The sequence below is a fragment of the Brachionichthys hirsutus genome, chromosome 15, assembly GCF_040956055.1.
Source record: "Brachionichthys hirsutus isolate HB-005 chromosome 15, CSIRO-AGI_Bhir_v1, whole genome shotgun sequence".
Taxonomy (NCBI): domain Eukaryota; kingdom Metazoa; phylum Chordata; class Actinopteri; order Lophiiformes; family Brachionichthyidae; genus Brachionichthys; species Brachionichthys hirsutus.
In genome coordinates, this window is record NC_090911.1 from 9,635,903 (window position 1) to 9,656,844 (window position 20,942).

General features: G+C 46.6%; 1 protein-coding gene across 1 annotated transcript; it reads left to right on the forward strand.

Moving 5' to 3' along the window:
* Positions 1 to 165: 165 nt before the first annotated feature.
* On the forward strand, positions 166 to 19,665 carry LOC137904938 (potassium/sodium hyperpolarization-activated cyclic nucleotide-gated channel 2-like). The gene is made up of 8 exons (XM_068749156.1): positions 166 to 1,319; positions 3,604 to 4,027; positions 5,809 to 5,970; positions 12,733 to 12,951; positions 17,472 to 17,618; positions 17,765 to 18,005; positions 18,095 to 18,259; positions 18,686 to 19,665. The coding sequence occupies exons 1-8, from the start codon at positions 166 to 168 to the stop codon at positions 19,663 to 19,665; spliced, it is 3,492 nt and encodes a 1,163-aa protein (XP_068605257.1).
* The last annotated feature ends 1,277 nt before the right edge of the window (positions 19,666 to 20,942 follow it).

Consider the following 20,942-nt stretch of genomic DNA (forward strand, 5'->3'; position numbering starts at 1 on the left):
CTGGTGAAAGTAAAGGCGCGGTAGTTTGCAAAGAAGTCACGTCCACCCCTCCCTCTGCCCCCCCCTCCCCCCATCACGCGTCTTCTCCTCCTCTCCGCGTCTCCCTCCATCTCTGATTGGGATTTTCTCCTCCAAAGATAATTGGAGGCAAACATTTTTTGGTGTATGCTCAATGTCATGGACAGAAATGAAGGTTCACCGGCGTCTACTTCCACCGTGGAAAGCAAGGCGGCGGGCGGCGGCGGCAGCGCGCACAAGGCTGACGCCACCAGATGCACGAGACGCAACAGCGGCCAGAACTGTCTGGACCCCGGTTCTCCCGACGCGCGGGGCGACGTCGTGATGGATGAAGCGGAGGACGGAGAAGAGGAGTCCAAGTTTCAGCATCCGCGATTGCGCCGAGCCGGGGGGAGCGGCAGCGGAGGAGGAGGAGGAGGAGGAGGAGGAGGAGGCGGCAGTATCAGGATGAAGAACTTTACGCCAGGAGGGGGAGCCGCGTCCTCTGGTTCCGGGAGAAACTCCAACAAGGAGCCCTGCCACACTCGCACGGAGGACGCGTCCGCCGCCGCACGGCCCTCTGCTGCCCCCAAAGCCAACGAGACCCAGAGCGCACGGTGTCCCGACGATGCTGCCCCGCGCTGCGAGCCCAGCAGAGCATCTGGGGCGGAGGCGTCGGACTCGGAGGCTTTAAACGCGGCCGCAGGTGATGGTTGCAACAGCGTCGCTTCGATTTCCAGCATGAAATGCAACAAAAACGGAGAATGCAGGAGGGACTCCGGTACCGGGAGCCTGCGCTCAATCATCTCCAAGCAGGAGAAGCAGACGGGAGGGTCGGGCAGGGCCGAGGACGGTGGACACGCCAAACGAGGCGCCTGTAACTCGACCAGCGCCAGCATGGACGGCTCCATCACGCCAGGTGGTTCCCTGACCGGGGGGTACGGAGGAGAGAGCGGCGCGACCCCGGTGTCCGGCGGCGTCTCCGAGAAGAAGGACTCCAAGGTGTCCTTCTCCAACGCACCGAGCAGGAAAGCCTCGTCCTCGCTGCTCGGCCCGAGTCAAACCCAAAGCCAGCAGCAGCAGCCCAGGAACTCTGTCACTTTCCAGAAGACGGAGGATGGAGCGCAAATCGTGCCCGCCGAGGACGCGGAGCCCCCGGGAAGCCAAGCCAGCTTCATGCAGCGGCAGTTTAGTAGTATGCTGCAGCCTGGAGTTAACAAATTCTCTTTACGCATGTACGGGAGTCAAAAGGCAGTGGAAAGAGAACAGGAGAGGGTCAAATCGGCTGGGAATTGGATTATCCACCCTTACAGTGATTTCAGGTAAGAGCAGGGGCGCACGTTGAAAGTCACGAGCCCCCCCCCCCGTTTATAGATAGATTCTCATTGGCATCTACAACTCGCTTCGTGAGTACTCCATGGGAATTAACGCAAGCACGGCTGCTGCTAAACCTTTATGATTCAACCTGCAGAGATATTAACACTTTACGTGCCGCCCAATTCCCCACACAAACAACCTGTTGTCGGTCTAAAAGCGTCCCTTCAAGGCTATAAACAAATCCTTATATATATGCCGGTCTTTGTGCGTGTCATGCGGGATGCTCAACGAGCCCGGCCTGCTAACACATTTCGACTTTCCGTTTGCGGGGCGCGCACGTTTATAGCAAAGAGAACATCGCTCCGAAGCTAAGCCGCGCTCCTTTAAAAAAAAAAAAAGGCATTGTCTTCCAGCGAGCTGGTTTAATATAGGAAAGGGCATATATGGGCTTAGCCTGCGCGGACAGGATGGCGGCTTATGTGCGCGCGACGGACTCAGTAATGGAATGTCACCTTGAGCCAATGTGTGTGCGGGAAACCTCAAGCATGCTCGCTGGAGACGTGTCCGCCTGCTCGCTCCCACAGATCCCGCATTTTAATGACGGATGCGCCCTGTTTATCACCGACCTGCACCCGCAGCTCAGCTGGATGATCAGCGCGGCAGCTAATGGGGGGGGGGGGGGTTGAATTTGAGAGAGAAAAATCCCCCTCCTGCACGGTCTCGTGTTTTCAGCACCTGCGACGAGCGGACAGCTCCATGTCTCAAGCGCGGGTGCGCTCTCGCTCCGGACACCCGCGCGCTCCCGCTGCGCCGTTCACGTTCTGGCCCCGCATCCGAGACAACTAAATGCTCAACCTGATTTGATTAGATTTTTTTTTTTTTTTTTTTTTGACCAGTTGGAGACTTTTCTTAACCGAACTCCCACAGGGAGCTGACCCAACAACGTTCTTAATCAGGCTGCCATAGCGCGTTAAAGCAGTAAAGTTGGGCCAATAATAATAATAATAATCGGGGCTGATGCCGTAAACTGTAGGATCAGGGCTTGTTGCATAAGTCGCAGGGCAATGACTCAGCGCTGCACCTGTCCTGCAGAGCCTTCTCTGATAAGACAGCTTCACATCTGGAAGGCTGACGAGACGGGCGCTGCTTTAAATAGAGGAAGACTATGATATTTCAGGTTAGTCTGTAGCTCACAAGTTACTACATTTGTCACCTTCAAATAAAGCTCAGTTTGTGAGATAGATAGATAAATAGATAGATAGATAGATAGATAGATAGATAGATGGATATAAGCATAAAACAGTTTGCAAAGAAAGTAGCTCAAAATAAACAATAAACTAAATGAAAGAAAATGGATAGAGTTCCTCTTCCTGCCCTGGAGACGGCAGAGCAGCATCAGTCTGTAAGAGAAATAGCTTCGCTGCCTGTTCAGCAGGTGGTAAACAGGGTGGTCAGGACTGTCCATAAAGGATGCCAGCACGTGCTGCACTTATTCTAACACAACTAGTTGAAGGGTGTTAAGCCATCGCCCACTCAGCTTTTGTATAAAATCACCCACATCACTCTGTAACCGCAGTTTAAGGATTTGTGACGGTGAACAATTCAAATCTGCTGGATCCAGATTGCAATTTGCATCTGTATCCAAATTGGGCCAACGCTGACAGATCCGACGCTAAATGTCCTGATTTGATGAATTAAGATCCATGCATTATTATTACGGAGGTTTAAAAACAAAGCGAAGATGAATTATCTCCTAAAATCTAACAAGGTCTCTTTTCTAGCCAAAGGCCTCCTGTAAAATCCTGAAACCCAAACAAACAAACAAACAGACAGACAGACACAGATGAAAACCAAACCTCACCGGCATGCAGAGGTAATATTATGCACAGAGTGTTGAAACAGAGCTTGCTTCGCTCTTATAGCTCTTATTTATTAAACTACACTAAAATGTAATAAAGCATAAAATCCAAATTTAATGTCTTATGAATAAATGGAGAAAGGGCTTCTGTTTAATTGTCATGGTCCATTAATCCTTAACTGGATCCTCCTCATTGTTCTCCCCGTGCAGGCGGGCTAAGTGTATCGCCTGCTTTTTGTTTCCACGTCTCCATCCCTGAATTAGAAACTCTCTTGTGCCTATTGGCTTTCTGCGACAACTCACGTTTCTTATCTGACTCTATTTCTGTCCCCTCTCCCTTTTTATTCCCCTCCTATGCCCATGTTAACACACTGTCCCACAACACACTACAACTACACACACACACACACACACACACACACGCCCGCTAGGTTCTACTGGGATTTCACAATGCTGCTGTTTATGGTGGGCAACTTGATCATCATCCCCGTGGGCATCACCTTCTTCAAGGATGAGACCACCACACCCTGGATCATCTTCAACGTGATCTCCGACACCTTCTTCCTCATGGATCTGTTGCTCAACTTTCGCACTGGAATCATCATCGAGGACAACACAGACATCATTTTGGACCCTAAAACCATTAAGAAGAAGTACCTGAAGACGTGGTTCATTGTGGACTTTGTCTCCTCTATCCCGGTGGATTACATATTCCTTATAGTGGAGAAAGGGATCGACTCGGAGGTGTACAAGACTGCTCGGGCCCTGAGGATCGTCCGCTTTACCAAGATCCTAAGTCTGCTGAGGCTGTTGCGGCTCTCCAGGTTAATACGCTACATTCACCAGTGGGAAGAGGTAAGAGCCGGCGAGCCATGACTGCACCTCTGTGAATATCCTATTAGCGTTAATCATGCAGGAAGGAACACCCTTTCTCATTACGGGCCACTGATTGGCCTCCGATATTCTGTTGGCTCGTGACCAAACCAAACGACCGAGCCGCCGCATGGAGGGTCCATGTTCGCGCTCTCACCTTCCACCTGGTGAGAAATGTCGGCAGGATGTTTGAGCTCTGACAACCTTTGCATTCCAATTACTGCTATTTTCACCCCCCCCCCCCCCATCCTTCTGTCTGCCTGTTGTCTGACCTGGCAGTTCCACAGGTGGCATCAGGAAGTCTAATAAGCAGCCCATTAACAGGGCGAACAGAACGAATCAATTAAGACACCGGAGGAGGAGCAGACGGGGAAGAGGGTCGACAGTAATATGCACAACTATGGGACTGTTGATTGTGGCTTTATAGGTCACCAATAGCTCATTTAAAAGGTTTGTTGAGGTTTGGATATGCAGATGGGCGCTGTTGCTAGGTGGATCGAACTCAATGACCCAGTCTTACCCTTCCCGGCCACTCAGCATTTTGCCTGCTCAGTCAGGGATGCACTTTGTCAGGAGGGCCCCATTCCAGCCTCTCCTCCAACTCCTTCTCGAAAATGAAGGAGAGTATAGCCTAGTAGACAGGAAGTAGGCCCTAGTGGGGTCACCAGGTCGCTTGGCTTTTGGTTTACGCCAGTATTGGCAGCCTGGTGTTGGCATTTTGCACTGTTGAGCGGCGTAGCGGGGCTCGGTTGCGACCTTTGGGTAATTGGATCTCTGATGATATGATGCGATGCGCACGCATATACACATCGCACGTGTGATGGGAAGTGATACTGAGCATGCACGGGGAATTTAAGTTGAGATGTGAAGGAGAAAGAGAGAGAGAGAGTGAGAGACTGACTCAAGAATCACCCGGTTTCAAACTAACTGTCTGATTTTATTTTGAAAATCCAAACCGAAGCTGCTTTTGGTTCCTGTAACTTCCTCCTCGGAGCCGTCGGCGGTGCCGGACGTCTCCATTAGCTGACGCGGCTGTCCGAGAACAGATTCTCTCTCATGTATTCTCAGAGATGAGAACATGACGACTGACTGTCTGCTGCTGATTGAGAAAAACTGACAGTGGAAACCCCAGAAAGGTTAAAGCGGCATTTAGAAAGATCAGCACATGTGATTCACGTCCAGTCCTGTTTCTCATCACTCCCACCTCCCACGCTCAGCTACACCAAATGCCTCCATATGGGAGACTTCATCAGGCCTTCCTAAATGGAAAGCTATGAAAAGCATTGCTGATCATTGCAGATTTAAACCCGATCAAGTTCATTAGAGCAACAAAGGTTTCCAGAAAGGAGCGGCAGGCGATCGCTGATTGACCTGAGTGACGCAGGATGATTGATGAGTGGGACAACATGGGCGGTGATGGTTTCTGTCCGTCACTCAGTACGTGTGTGTTGGCATGTCTGTGTGTGTGTTTTGCGTGTCAGCCTTCCTGCAGGCATGTCTCACGCATGTTTTGTGTTTTGTTGGAGCCTCTGATTGATTTCATGTTATCTCTGTGTAACAACTGTCTCGCCTGTTCCTGCTGTGTTTGTTTTGGGGCTGATGGGAACACGTCTCCCCTGCTCATTAATCAAACATGGTTTAATCCGAAGGAGACCGTGGAGCCGAGCGGGAAGTCACTCAAAAATATCTGTTTCTTCCTCTGAGCTCATATTTGTTCTTCTTCCCACTTCCCACTCCTGTCTCTGCTTTTATGCCTCCTACAGATCTTCCATATGACGTATGACCTTGCCAGTGCAGTAATGCGGATCTTTAACCTGATTGGTATGATGCTGCTGTTGTGCCACTGGGATGGCTGCCTCCAGTTCTTGGTTCCAATGCTGCAGGATTTCCCCTCAGACTGCTGGGTGTCCCTCAACAAGATGGAAGTAAGTGTCTGTGAATCTTTCTGTGCACGCCGAGCTATGCATGTCAAAGAGTTGAATGCCAAAAAAATATTAAAAGACCAGGATTAACTAAAGAAGGAGCAAATCCTAGCCAAGTGGCCTTCCAAGCACGCTACTAAATCTGACTGTGAACTTTAAGCAATTTAAAGACCCCCCCAAAAATGGGGTTAATTTACCAGCAACTCATTTTACTGCCACAAAATTAAATGCTGGTTTAGTGTTCTGCAGGGTTGGAAGAACCGAGGTCATTGTGCAGAGATGACAATTAGTACAATATTGATTCTTCCTTTACAATCAGTCATGGTCCTGAATTCATAGCTAACAGCCTTTAGCCTCTCCAACAGATATGTAAGGCTGCACAGCGGCAGCTCCGGGTGCTCAGCTAAATGCCAACGACACCATGGTAGCCAAAGCCGAATGTGTCACCAGTGCATCGCAGGGCCGCGCAGAGACGGACAAACACTCACACACTACGGACATCTTAGGGCAATCAATTCACCTAAATAGCATGTCTTTTGATTGTGGGAGGGAACCGGAGAACCTGGAGAAAACTCACGCCAACACGAGGAGAACATGCAAACCCAGTATCCTCAGGTAGATTGGAACCCTGGACCTTCGTGCTGTGAAGCCATCGTGCTACTTTTATCATTGGATAAAAATCTAAAACATGGAGGCAATGAATTCCGGTTAAATTACATTAAAGTCAGAGGAACAGCAAAGTGTATATTTGTACAAATCAATTCCTAAGATTTTAGAATATTTCAGTTCCGACCGACATTTCCGAACCAAGAACTGTGACGCTATCCGGGCTAAAAACAAACGGTGCGCCTAGTCAGTGGTGATAATTCTATATTTAGTGCAATTTGGATCAATATGGTCTTCTTTGAAAACAGTACACTGCACTACTCAGGGAACCATTATTATAAGTGATGTCTGTTGCAATTATGGCATTACTGATTCAGAAGGAACAGTCAGTATTTCCCTGCAGCAAATGGAGGAAGTTTCCCGTATTACTGGCCTCTGCAGCAGCGTTCAGCCAGCCGGTCTGACGCGGGAAACAAACGCAGGGCGCCAGCGGGAGAAGAAACGACTGAGGGCACCTCTAGATCCCTCCGTGGGTTCTCATCAGCACGGATGGGGGGGGGGGGGGACAGGGAAGATAAAAGGGGAAAACGCAGGGAGAGAGGCGGAGGCATGGCCAGGCAGCTGGGCCCTTTGTTCCCGCGTCTCGCCCAGAGAGATAAAAGCTTGTTTGTTTATGGGTCTGTCTGTCAGCCCAGCCTTTTACCGAGTGAGGGGAGGCCAGCGGCACTGGTCCAAACAGGGCTTTAAACAGATTGGGTCCCCGCATCCCCGCATCCCCGCATCCCCGCATCCCCGCATCCCCGCATCCCCACATCACCACCTGCCATGAGCACTTGTAAACTTCAGATTTGAATTATTTCCCAGTTGACCATGCTAACATGTGCTTTTACTGAAGTGCAAAAGTAATTCCAGCTAAAACAAGCTAATGTGGTGATAAAAATAAATGTCGATCATGTTGGTGAAAGGGAAGGAATCCTTCTTTAATGCATCAAGCAGCGGCATACAGCACTCTGACAATCACTTCATAATATTTTGCACATTACAAATGTGGCTCAGATGCTCAGCAAGACTGTAACGTTTATTTCTGCTGAATATGAAGTCGGAATTGACTTTTCTCTCACATTTACGATGTGGTGGCAAAAAAGTAGGGGCATTTAGAGGGACTATAAATCACCCGGCAAAAGAAGCCATTTATGGTCAGAGAGTAGAGTCACATTATCCAAGGTGTGACCTCTCGAGTTGTAAAAATCAAACCTCTGAGGTTATTATAAATCACTGTTTTAATAAGCAGAACTCGGAGAATAAAAGAGTAGCCCTGACCTCTGTCTCGATCCCGCTCCGATCCAAAACCACAAAACAGAAAATAAATTCCGTATGATGAAAACTACAGGCAAAGCAGAAGCAAAACGGTGTGACTGCGAGCATTGCAGCTGTAATCAGAGCTGCAGCAATCAATCAGTTGATTAACAGAACATCAATCAGTGACTACTATGACATGTAATTTTTTTTTAAGAAAAAAAAACCCATCTATATATTTTTATCTCTGATGTGGTCTAATCATTTGTTTGTGAATAATTTTAAACAGAATTTTGAATTTGGCACCGCTCTGTAAAATTGGATTGTGTGGAATTTCCTTTTTTCAAACAGTTATGGGACGCACAGTCCGAATGTTCTGGGTCTGAGTGCTCTCCCTGTTTCAGTGTGGGTTCGCTGGCTTCCTCTCACAGTCTAAAAACATTCAGTGGAGGTGAATTGATGACGCTAAATTTCCCCGTAGGTGTGTATGAACTATTGTTTGCCTCGTGGCTTGTGATGAACTGGGGCCCTGTCCAGGTAGCACCGGTCTCCTGCCAGATCAATTGTCAATGGTCAATTGCAAACTGTGCATATTTCTGTATAATGTAAAAATGAGTGATTGTGTTGACCATCCCTGTGCAGCACAAACTTAATACCGCATGAACTTTAAGAGGCTGTGACTGTTTCTGCTCTTATAAACTGAGGCGACTCTCAGGAGGACAACCTCGCCCTGACTGTAGAGCTGAGCTTGGAGTCCAGGGTGATAAAGTTTGGGGCTGACAGGCCAAGGACTCTTCCATTGCTCCCAAAGACATAATGAAACACAATGAGCCTGCAGAGATGCCTACAGCCACAGGCTGCCTACAGCCACCTGAGACGCCCCCCCCCCCCCCCCCCCCTATTGTGAGGTTGACATCTTCTAACATTAGCCATTGTGTTTCAGTAAAGCCATCCATCAAGCTTCACAGCCTTGTGCCTCTGGTGGTGTGGGGCTAAGAGGGTGGAGTCATGGCGGGTGTCAAGAGAACTGTGTAACTCTGGAAGACAAACAACAATCAGCAACTGGTCTCAGTCCAACACGTAATGCTTTGGGGACACACTGTTGGCTCGACACTTCATCTTCCATCGCGAAAGAGATGTTTTTTGGACAAACAGTAACCTTCTTTTGTCCACATGGCAATGTCGTTTTGGGGTTTAGGTGGCAAACGGCATTTTCTTTGAACAGACAGCGCCGCTTTGTGCATGCTAATAAGCTTCGGTTTTGTCCAATATGAACAAATCACGGAGACGGTAATTTGTTTTGGGTCCGGTTTTAACCCAGAACCATCTTCCTTGTGAGGACACAGTTTTAAGTACTGCTGTGCTAATCCTTAAATTATATTTAGTTTATATTTAGCATCATTATGCAGCCTTTTCAGGCACCTGGTTCATTTCCATGATCGAGCCCAGCCAGGTTTCAGAGGTGTATAGAGATCCACTATGTGTATCCGTCCCCCTCTATCATCAGCAGCGCAGAAGTTTATTCTCCTAGAAAAGACACTCTGGTATACATTTTTTTCGTTTGACCAACCAAACACCTTGACAGCGCTGCTGACTTTGCAGGTTTCATGTGAACTGCTAAATAAACCTGGGCCATGAGAGCAGCTGTCTGACTTCTGCAGTTGGCGTTTGCCTCCTGGGCGAAGAGCGAAAACGACGAGGTTAAATTCTGCGTGACTCAGGCGTTTCTCGTAACGAAGGAGCTCATTGCGCCGAGGACCAGCGGTTCTGCCACATCCTCCTCAAACGAGCCCCGACACACCCCTGAAGTATGTGCCAAAAAACGACTCAAGCAGAAAGTGAAAACGTTGCTTACTGTCTCACTGTCATGTCATGCCGCGGTGAAAGAGACAATATGGAACCCTGGCCTAAATCAGTCACCAATCAAAAGGTGTTGATACAAACCTTCACAGCACTTTCACAGCTCAGCTGGAGACTTATTGTAAATGCAGCGGGAGCCATCTTCAGCGACTTTATTCATTAACACATTATTTAAAACATCATGAAGTCGAACACATAATGGTGGTTTATGCTCGCCAGCGTTCAGTGATGTTGCTCCTAAAAGATAAATCCCGGCGGTGCCATTGGGTTTGTCTCATTTGGGATAGACTCCAACCTGAAACCTTTTTTGCACCAGGCGTTCTGACTTCCTCCCACAGCCTAAGACGCACACAGGCAGTATATGTCAACTAATGACGATAAATTGCATGTAGGTGTAAACATGAGTATAAATTGTTTGTCTCTCCTCATCTATCGCCCAGTCTTTTTTATCTTCTGTCTCTCTCACCCGAACCAATCAAAACAGAGGGCTGCCCACATTGGGTCTTTGGCCTGTTCAGGGTTTCTATCGGTTAAAAGGAAAGCTCTTCTCGCTACTGTTGTCAGGTTTTATTCCCCATGGGAGACTGTTGGTTCTCTGTAGAATAAAGAGCACTGTCAAGACTTTCTTTTCCCCTGAAAGTAGCTTGATATAAATTATGCTATGACTTGGGGGGATATAAATAAAACTGACTTGACTTTTCAGAACCTTTTTTACCCCAATGTCTGCTGGGTTTGTCTACGTCTCCTGTAACCCTACAAAGGATAAGTAGCGCAGGACATTGAGGAATTATCTTATAATTTGGAGTGAATGTTTTCCTTTAAAGTGTAATTCTTATTAGCCTAGGCTGCACTTTAAGCCTCTTAGCAAATGTTAGCATGCAATATGAAGATGGTTACACCATCCTTGCACAAGTAATCTTTGTAATACTGTCATTAACTTGTAATAATACTTTAATACTCAAATCTTTGGTGAAACTATTTTTCTGGCAGATATTAAAAACTATTTTGGGACCCCCCCCCCCCCCACTGTTACTGCCAGTGTGTCTGATGAATAATCATCTTTTCAAATGAGTGCAGCTACTGAGCCAAATGTTGGGACACTTTGCATGAACTAATATGTGTGACCTTTCTCTTCGGCTCGTGACGCTTACGTTCTAGTCCATGTGAGATCTAGGAGGCTGGCTTCGTGGCAAGGTCACAGCTGCTTACGCAGAGATGCATTTCAGTGCACTGGAGGATAAATCTAAAGCCCCATTGCATCATCGGGCAACTTGGAAAAGACTATCTGCAGCTAATGGAGATGGCGATTATCAACAAAGCACTGGATCGTTCCCAAACTGAGCTCTCTGGGGAGCTCTGTTGAGACTTATGACGATATTGAGTCTCTCTCTCCCCCTCTCTCTTCCCTGTGCTATTTCAGAATCAAAGTGCTCATCATTCATCTATTATTCAATCTGTTTCACTCCACTGTTTCTCTTTCTGTTTCCACATACGCCATTTAGCCTCTTTCCACCTGGTGGAGCTGTATTTATTTTTGGAGTCTTCGTTTCCCTCTTTTCATGGCAGAGAAGAACTTCTATGAGCGAACCCAGATATTCCTGGTTTTGGTGCCACATAACCATAAAAAAATAAATGCTATTTTCTGCTACTTATAAGGTAGAAAATCTACCTGGAGACACATGATTTGATTTGCAACAAGTGGCCAATTACCAGTAATCGACTGATTGAGCAATCACTTGTATTTTTTTTTTTAGCTATTTTACTCAGAATTGGCAGACATGCAAAAAAGAGCAATATATAATGGTCAGTTCATCATCAGTCTCCTGCTATCAATGTATCAATCTGAATTTTGTGACAGATTATTATAATTTTTGTGACAAACTGAAGTTTTCTGATATGGGTTGACAAAATTCACTTATTTCTTCAGCTTGGAAAATATCAAAAACCAACTGAAGTGTCCAGAAACCATTATTTCTTTTGGCCTGTGAAAAGATGACCTTATGGAGATATGATGGGATGGCAAGCAGGACTATTCTAGATTCTGAAAATAAGCCTGAGAATGGAAAGGCAATTTCATTATGTCGTGACAAATGCTCTAATATACTGCAAATGCGCTACTGGAAGTTAGAAGAGAAGATATAGTTGATTGCCTGTGCAGACTGTGACCGACCAAATTTAGAGGTGTGCGTGTCAGTAGCTTTTAAAGCCAGGCTCTAAGAGCTTTTTGGAAAGCTGTTTTTTAATTTTCGATGGACAGACGCTTTAATAATACAGTTTCATTACACAGGACACTAGTTTCCCTGGTAAAATAATTTATATCCCACAAAAAACCCTGCATGTTAATTAGTCTTTGATTAATTGGCGTCAGCAGTCGGCTCCGGTCTGGGCGACCACGGCCAAACGCAGACGGGGCGAATGAAAGAAACGGGGAAACAAAGGAAGCTGAAAGTGTCAGAGTCACTGAGCTTGTTTGAATTACTGTTTTGTGATTAAACTAATTTCGGTATAAAGCTTTTAAACAATAGCACGCATTTAGAAGTTCTCCAAGCAAATTACCAAGAACATCTCTAATACATGGTATTATTTTGTACGTACCACCTTGAGGTTTGAGTAAATATCTAAGCTTGCAACCTGGCGGGCGCCGCCTAGCTGTCGCTGCCCGCCTAGCTGTCGCTTGCCTGCAGTATTTACAAAGCTCGGAAAGGGCTTGTTTAATGACCTCCCATCATTCCTCTCAGAGGAAATAATTTCCAAACTGATTAGGCCTCGAAGGAATCCCCAGACGTCGTTTCCTCTTCCTCCATCTTTCCCTCGGATGCAACCCTGTCCCCAGAGTTCTCATTTGTTGCAGTGCTTTTCCATGACCCTGCCCCTCCCAAAAGCTTTTCCTCCAGTTTCCCCTCTCTTTCCCCATCCCTCGCTCTTAAAATGCGACTTTTAATCAGGACTTGTTGTCATCGACACTTATTTGTATGTCCACTTCCATCTTTTCTCTCTTGACAGAACGATACCTGGTCAGAGCTGTACTCCTTCGCCGTGTTCAAGGCAATGAGCCACATGCTGTGCATCGGTTACGGCCGCCAGGCACCGGAGAGCCTCTCGGATATCTGGCTGACCATGCTGAGTATGATTGTAGGAGCGACATGCTATGCTGTTTTTATTGGCCACGCGACAGCTCTCATCCAGTCCCTGGATTCCTCCAGACGGCAGTATCAGGAAAAGGTGAGGAGTTCCATTAAATCGGCTGCTTCCCACTAACTGCTCAACATCCAGTTTTATTTTATTCCCCTTTAGAAGATAAGGCACGGATTTTAGGAAAATTGTGTCATTTGATCTCTTGCAGATACTTTGATGAAATAATCTGTACTCTCGTGTCTGCACAGCATATATGAAGCCACAAGTATCCAGTTAGCTTAGCATAAAGGCTACACTTCTGCAACTCTTCCATTAACACAAAATATCTTATTTCATTTGTTAACATTTTAATAACATTTTATGAACTTTGCTGCATCTCTGTGAAAATCTCGGTGCTGCTGGAAACACCCAGATCTTTAATAGAGGCTAAAATAAATCCAGTATCGCCATTGGCTTAATGAATGCAGTTTTTAATTTCTGTGTCAGAGATTATGGCTGGTCTGTGTTCACTTGTGAAACTGTAGATGTTGGCAGTTTGATGCATGATTAGATGTTTTAAAATATATATACTGTATATACAGAATGTGACGATCAAATGTGAGCGATTATCTCCTGCAAGTGACGATTGTTATCCCGATATGTCGTTCTAGTGTCTTTTATTCTGGGTGTCACCGTTGGTCAGCGGAGAAAACGTTTTTGGTGCATGTCTGCAGTTAGTTGTACATTTCGGACCTTTTGCGACCAGTTAAATCTTGTGCAGACACCCGTAACGTTTCCCCTCGGTCCTGTTCTACCACTCATTTATTGCCATTGTCATTGACTGCGTTTCCTTTGACTGGTTCTGCACGTTGACACTCAGAGACTGGGATCAGCTCGACAGCGGTGGACTGTTACTGGTATCGGTGCAGCCTCTCTGTATCCAAGCAGAGTCTTGCTGGCTGGGGAGCAGGGGTGGGGGCTTTCAGCAGCCAATCAGAGGCTGCGGGTGTGTTTGGCCAGGTAGAGCCACGTCACCATGGAATGGGTGTATGCATGCATCTCTCTGTGTGGTGGTGTGGAGGGGACGACGACATCGAGTGTCTGTGGGTGATATGGTGTCCCTTTGGGCAGCAGTAGAACCGATGAGGCAGCAAATCTGTGTGTCCTGCCAATGTCATCCTGAAGGTGACGTAAGCAGGCATGGCTGCCTCTCTCTTTCTCTGATCTCTCACTCACTGGCTCTTGCTCAACCCGTTATCTATCATCTGTCCTCAACTATCCCTCTTTCCATCTCCTCGTCAACTCCCCCTCTCTCTCAATCTCCGCCTGATTTCCGACTTTGCCTCCCGTTTCCCTCCCTCTCTATATCTTCTGCCCTCCATCCCAATGTCTCTCCCTTTCGTCCTCTATCCTGTCTGCTGTCCTTGAGAGGTGTGCTGCTACCGCTATAAAGTGTCTGCTCCAGAGAGCAAAGAGGGGGGGGGGGGGGGGGGGACAGCATGGCCTTCTTTTCGTCACAAGTCCCGGGTTCACTGTGACATTTTTGAACAATTTCAATTTCACGTCATTTAGAATGTTTATGTCATCTTTCTGTCTCTGCTAGCAACGTGCAGAACTTTCCGTAGAGGTATGAATTATGCTAAATAAAAGGTTTAAAAGACAAAAAAAAAGTACTCCATCTGTCTCAGATAAAGGATGTAAGAGGCCTCGGATAAATCCATTACATCTAATAATCTGTGTGGAATGGTTTCTTCCAAAATGGGGGGGGTCATCAAAAGGAGCAACCCATCCAGGAATGACACCATAACTCTGACCTCTTCTCTCCTTTGTTGATGGTTAAACATCTTTATCTTATTTTGGGAAAAAAAAATCCACCCACATTTTTACACTCCTATTGGTATGTATGATCAGTTTGTGGATAAATTGAGAAGAAACATGCATGTGCTCACAGAAGAGCTGCGTGTATCCCCCCGCCCACAGTATACGTGTTTTCTGCTGAGGGCAGGAAAATGCATTTCACCAGAAACCTTCTGACCAGTTGTCAGATTTCAATGTTTTCTGCTGCAACCCTTTTTTTTTCTTTTGCTGCGGCTCTGTGAGGATTAGTATTTGAGCTGGAGATGTGTTTATTTAGCCTAAAAACAGCGCGGCGCGGAGTAATGCCAGCCGTGTCACCGAGGCTGAGGCCGATGCTGATGCTGCGGGGTGAAGTCGCCATGCCTTCAGATAGGACTCCCGCAACATTTTTAGCACTTGAAAAACCATCTACTGTCGGTTTGTTACAACCTGAACGAGGCTCAGGCCAGCATTGTGTGGATGTCGCTATCCATCCTGGTTGGGTTTATTTAACCTGATAGCTTTAGTGCAGACATCTATGGGTTATTATTTTTGCACACTGATGAACAAGAAAGGGACAGGCAGACCTAAACAGCAGGACACAATCTCATTAGCGCATGCCCTTTAAAGGCCATGCAAATGTATGTGTTCCAAATCTGCAATTTAAGAGTCGCATTTGTTAATATCTGACCTGCAAACCTTTTCAGGTTGGACTGAAGAAACATTCTGCTCTTGCGGCATGCATCGGTGGGGGGTCTGTGATGTCAACCTTGCGATTACCACAGATTTATGTGATACGGAGTGACATCACTAGAGAATGCTGCATTAAAGGCCGTTCATGCTTTTCCCCACTGCAGCCACAACAAAAGTCACAACATCCAACACATCAGTGTTAATTTTATTTATATAAAAGTCAGTACGAGCTGCTTTTGGTCACACGTGCTAATCGTATGCTTTTTTTTGTAAGTAGTGACATCATTTGAGCCTTTTTTTGTTCAGTGTCACTAATTGTTTTTTGTTTTTTTTTAAAAGATGTTGATGAAGACTTTACAAAGCAGGCATGTGTTGGCCTACTGTAGTAAGTCAGAAAAACCCAATGTGAAAATTAGAATGCACTTTTCACCAATATGCATCTAAGACATACTCACATGAGTAAGATTTTTAAATGTTTTGTTTTGCATCACAATTAATGCAGATATTTGTATTTTGCCTTTGTTTTGTTTTCATCCAAATATTCAGACATTGTGATTGTTCTAAAACAAAATAATAGATTACAGCACTGTAATCAGATGACCTTTTTTTCACCAATAATCATCTGATTGGGATTATACACATGCTTTAGAGAGCAGCCAGACTCTCGCTGATCACTCCACTTCTCCACAACCACGCCGATTTTTACAAAGATAAGTTCCCACAAAGAAAAAGTGTTCCTTCCGTCCTACGATATTCAGCAGTCTAGTGGAAAGTACTTTACGTCTGATGAGCAAACCCTTATCAGCCGGGCTCCTTTGGATATCGCTCGCTTTGACTCAATTATATGATTTTTTTAGTGTTTCCTTAAAAGCCCCCATTTGATCTAATGAGACTCTGGACTGTGTGCAACCAAACACATCTCCAAAATGAAAGAGAGACCAGACAAGGCCTTACTTAACGCCATCTGATCTTATTCACTTCTGTTGACTGTTGACTTCATAATATAATAAGGCAATTTGACGGGAATTAAGTGGATGAATTATGCATCCACATGAGCCGTTTGGGATGAACCCAAATTAGAATGGCCAATGGAGAGAGGTCGTGTGGATGAATGAGCAGGAGGATAGGAGGAAGAGGAGAGGAACAGAAGCAGGGGGAGGGGAAAGGAAAGGAGGGGATGAGGTCAGTGTAGTCAAACATCCAAGTCAGACAACAAAATGCATGCTTGCAAAAAAAAAAGTGAGGCAATGAGATATCAGTGGAGCATTTTTCAGTCATCGAAGTGACTCAGGACACGAACGTTATGTTCACCCTCAACTGGGTGTTTGCCCCCCGTAGGTGCTGTGATGCACCAGCCGAACCCCTGATCCTCTCCTCTGTGTTACCGGCCATGATTTAAGGTGCTTTTCAGTCCCGCGCCGTGGGCCTGCAGTTTAAATCTCCTGATCGGTAGAGTTAAAACCGATACACGGAAAACAGTGCATTGAATTGGCAATGAAGAGCTTGAGGCTTTACATCTGCACTGCCTCATCAGCTGTTGCCTCATTTGCACTCAGGTCAGAGCACCACAGATGCCGAGTTGCTGCTCAACACGACTGTCAGAGTTCAAGTTGACATTCTGTCTTATTCAACTGAAGTACTGTGTGTTCAGAAAGGCAGTAAGTCCTTACACTGTCACTGATGTGGATGTGATCACGCTCAAATTATAGGCGAGCGTTAGCAGCTCTACCTCCAGAGGGGTTATTTCATGATGAATCCAATGTGGTGAAGCACAGATCTGATGATGCAATGGAAGGTTGTTGTTGTTGTTGTTGTTGTCTGCTAGTTGTGTTAAATCCGGCTCTGGAATTAAACAGCTGGTATCTAGGATGCTTTTTTTTTTAGCTCTGTGCCTTACAGATGTGCCTCACCGCACAACAGAGCCAGGAATGAGAGGATGTCTTTGGCCTGTACTGCGAGATTCTTCTTCCTGTTTACACGAGTATTCACTTCTGTACCACAATAAAACTTTGTTTGAGGACAGACTTTTTCTTTTCCGGAGCAGTGCTGCTTTTCTTAAAACGCTGTGTTAACCGAGCATCACGGCTTTCTGTCCTCAGTACAAACAAGTGGAGCAGTACATGTCTTTCCACAAGCTGCCCGCCGACTTCAGACAGAAAATCCACGACTATTACGAGCACAGGTACCAGGGCAAGATGTTTGACGAGGAGAGCATCTTGGGAGAACTCAGCGAGCCTCTCAGAGAAGTAAGACACTTCTACTCGTTAGTATGTCAGAATCAGAATACTTTATTGCTCCCAGAGGGAAATTCCATAATGTCACACTGTTGGACTTTAAACCCGGTCCTTGATTTGAGTCTTTTAGTCATAAGGACCTTTTTTTTTTTTTGCAGGAAATTGTGAACTTCAATTGCCGCAAGCTGGTGGCGTCCATGCCGCTGTTTGCCAATGCAGAGCCAAACTTTGTGACCGCCATGTTGACCAAGCTGCGTTTCGAAGTATTCCAGCCGCATGATTACATCATACGAGAGGGAACCATTGGAAAGAAAATGTACTTCATTCAGCATGGCGTCTGCAGCGTCATCACCAAGGGCACCCTGGCCATGAAACTGTCTGATGGCTCTTACTTTGGAGGTAGGATATATGCGGTTTGTGGTTTTATCTGGTGAGCCTCTCTTTCCAGCTGCTTTGAGGCTGTTAGCCTTTCTCCTTCCTTGTTTCAGAGATCTGCTTATTGACGAGGGGTCGGCGAACGGCCAGCGTGCGAGCGGAGACGTACTGCCGGCTGTACTCGCTGTCTGTTGACAATTTCAACGAGGTGCTGGAAGAATACCCCATGATGAGACGAGCCTTTGAGACGGTCGCCATTGACCGCCTAGACCGGATAGGTAAACGGCAAAAACATATCGATCTTCTAAATGTCTTTTTCCACACATGGCGCATTAAAAAAAAAAAAAAACACACCCATGATCAGATAAGAAAAAAAGTTTCGTTTTTTAACGATAGGTTTCCAGAAAGTTAATTCTGAAACGGGCAGAAAGATGATCCGTGCCGTTCCGTTTAGAATGACACCGGACACGGTAACAGTAGATGAGTACAGGTCGACGTCCATTTTGCCCGGGACTTCTTCAACTAGAGGACGTGACTGGCGTGAAGGACATCACATGGTGCATCTAACTCGTAATCTAATCTGCTCTCCCTTTCCAAATCCTCGTGTTTCCATACATTCATGCTGTGTGGAGCTCTCTCTGTTCCCCGTCCTTCTTTCCTTTTTGTGGACATTTAATCATGCATCCATTTGTTTATTTCGACAGGCAAAAAGAACTCCATCCTGATGCACAAGGTTCAGCATGATCTCAACTCCGGAGTCTTCAACAACCAGGAGAATGAAATGATCCAGGAGATTGTCAAGTACGACCGGGAGATGGTGAAGCTGGTGGACTTGCAGCGGCCGCGGGCCATGTCTATGACGCCTTCCATAGGCGGCATCTTCGCTCCTCCCGGCCAGCAGCAGCAGTCTGGCTCTGCTATCGCTAGCCTCCAGCAGGCCGTGGCCATGAGCTTTTGTCCCCAAATGGCGAGTCCACTGGTGGGTCCAGGAACTCTGCAATCTCCTCGTATGGTTAGGAGATTCCAAGTAATGCAGAATATATCCAGCCCGATCGCCATGTCTCCTCTGCAGTCTCAGCCCCCTCAAGCATTTGGAGGAGCGTTTGGATCTGCAATCTCCAGCCCGCCTGTCCAGAGTCCACTTGCAGCATCAGGACGGACTTTCCAGTATCTGGCGAGCGCGGGGCCTTCTGGTTCCCAGTTATCTCTAGTGCAGCACCATTCACCCAGTCCCACGCACCTCCAGCAGAGGCCTGCCTCACATAAGAGCACCCACTCCCTTCATACAGGCAGCTTGAGCCAGGATACCCGGGCCCTGTCTGCCTCCCAGCCCTCACTCCCCCAGGAGGGAACGACACAAGCTGCCTCTGCAGCCCCCAGCCCTCCGACATCCACCCGCACATCCAACAACTCCATTGGCCCCCCTCAGCCCTGTCACCCTAACCTTCCTGGGCCCTCAGGGGTGGGGAGATCAGCAGGAGCTCAGCAGAGGGTGGCATTTGCCTCTACACCTCCTCCCGGTGGACCCGGTGGACCTGCCGGAACGGGGGCAGCAGCTGCAGCAGCACCAGCAGCAGCTGCCGCTGGATCAGGACCTCCAGACTCTGGAGCTCCCAAGAAAGATTCAATTGTCAGCCTTCCAGAGCTAGACTCTGCCAGATCCCGGCTGTCTTCCAACTTGTGACCCTGGTAGAGTTCAGGAAAGAGGCCTTTTTTTTGTAGGAAAATGTGTTTGCTTTAGGTCAGACCAGCTGATCCGTTAGATTGCTAAACGACCAGTTACCGCCAGCGCCACAGGAATCCGACGTGGACGCACCGTGTGCTGGCATCAGCAGAAAGACAGGAGACACTGAAAGTCTCGAGAGGCACTTCGTCTAGGAAGTGTCGACACGACTGAACTAGTACAACTAAGTTGAACCGGTCTGGTCTGCAGGACCAGCGCCTTTAGTCTTAGTATCACCCCTGACACTCTGCTTCCAAACATACTGTATATTGCTGTCAACGACTGTAAAGATATGAAGAAAAGTACGATTAATGTAACTATTGCATACTGTGTAGAATCCATGCAATGCAATCTAGCTGGAGCTGGACTTAAAAATAAAAATCAGGGACTTAAGGTCAAACGACAATGACATTTTAAGCGTTCATCAAGTGTTTTGACTGTATAAGCTGTCGTAGCAAAGGAAAACATTGCTCTTCATCATCGTTTCAAATAGTAGTGGAAAATAGTGTTTTAGACCGCTGGTCGATCTTACATCGATTTGTAAATAGGAAAAAAGTACGGAGGGATATTCTATTCATTGTATCTACCCAAACCAAAGTTGAGCTCGAACACAAAGTCTGGTTGTGTCTGTATCAACGAAAAAAAAGAAAGAAAAAATGCCATTTATTTAACTGCCTTGATTCAACGTTAGAAGCCATATATTTGGTTTGTGTGTATGCATATATGTGTGCGTAGGTTTGCGTGTGTGTGTGTGTGCGTGCGTGTGTGTGTGTGTATGACTTCGCTGATGCGTTTCGGTTCTATTTTCAGAGAATGGACTCGCATCCTCTCTCCACTGCTTTGTCGGGTGCGATTGGCTCAAATGTGCTGATGCACTGACTCGCGTTGGCGAAACACCCGGTGGGCGGTCAGCCGTTTGGCCACCGTACTGATTGTAACCCTGAAGGCGAAGGTGGTAAAATAATCTGAGCTTTACCTAAAGGAAACATTTGTGAACAACTCATACTGTATACTTGCTTGTGTTTTTTTTTGTGTCTAGGTTTATGGATTAACACATGCAATATAATTCTGCAATACTCTACCCCGCCTATATATATATATAAATCTATATGAATATAAATATCTATACATAAGCTGTACAGGAAAGTGACATATTTCTTTTTTTCCTTTTTGTTTCATTTTTCATGTGAACACGTCAAGAATCCAGCAGCTACTGTGGCTTCACCTGAGCTATTGTA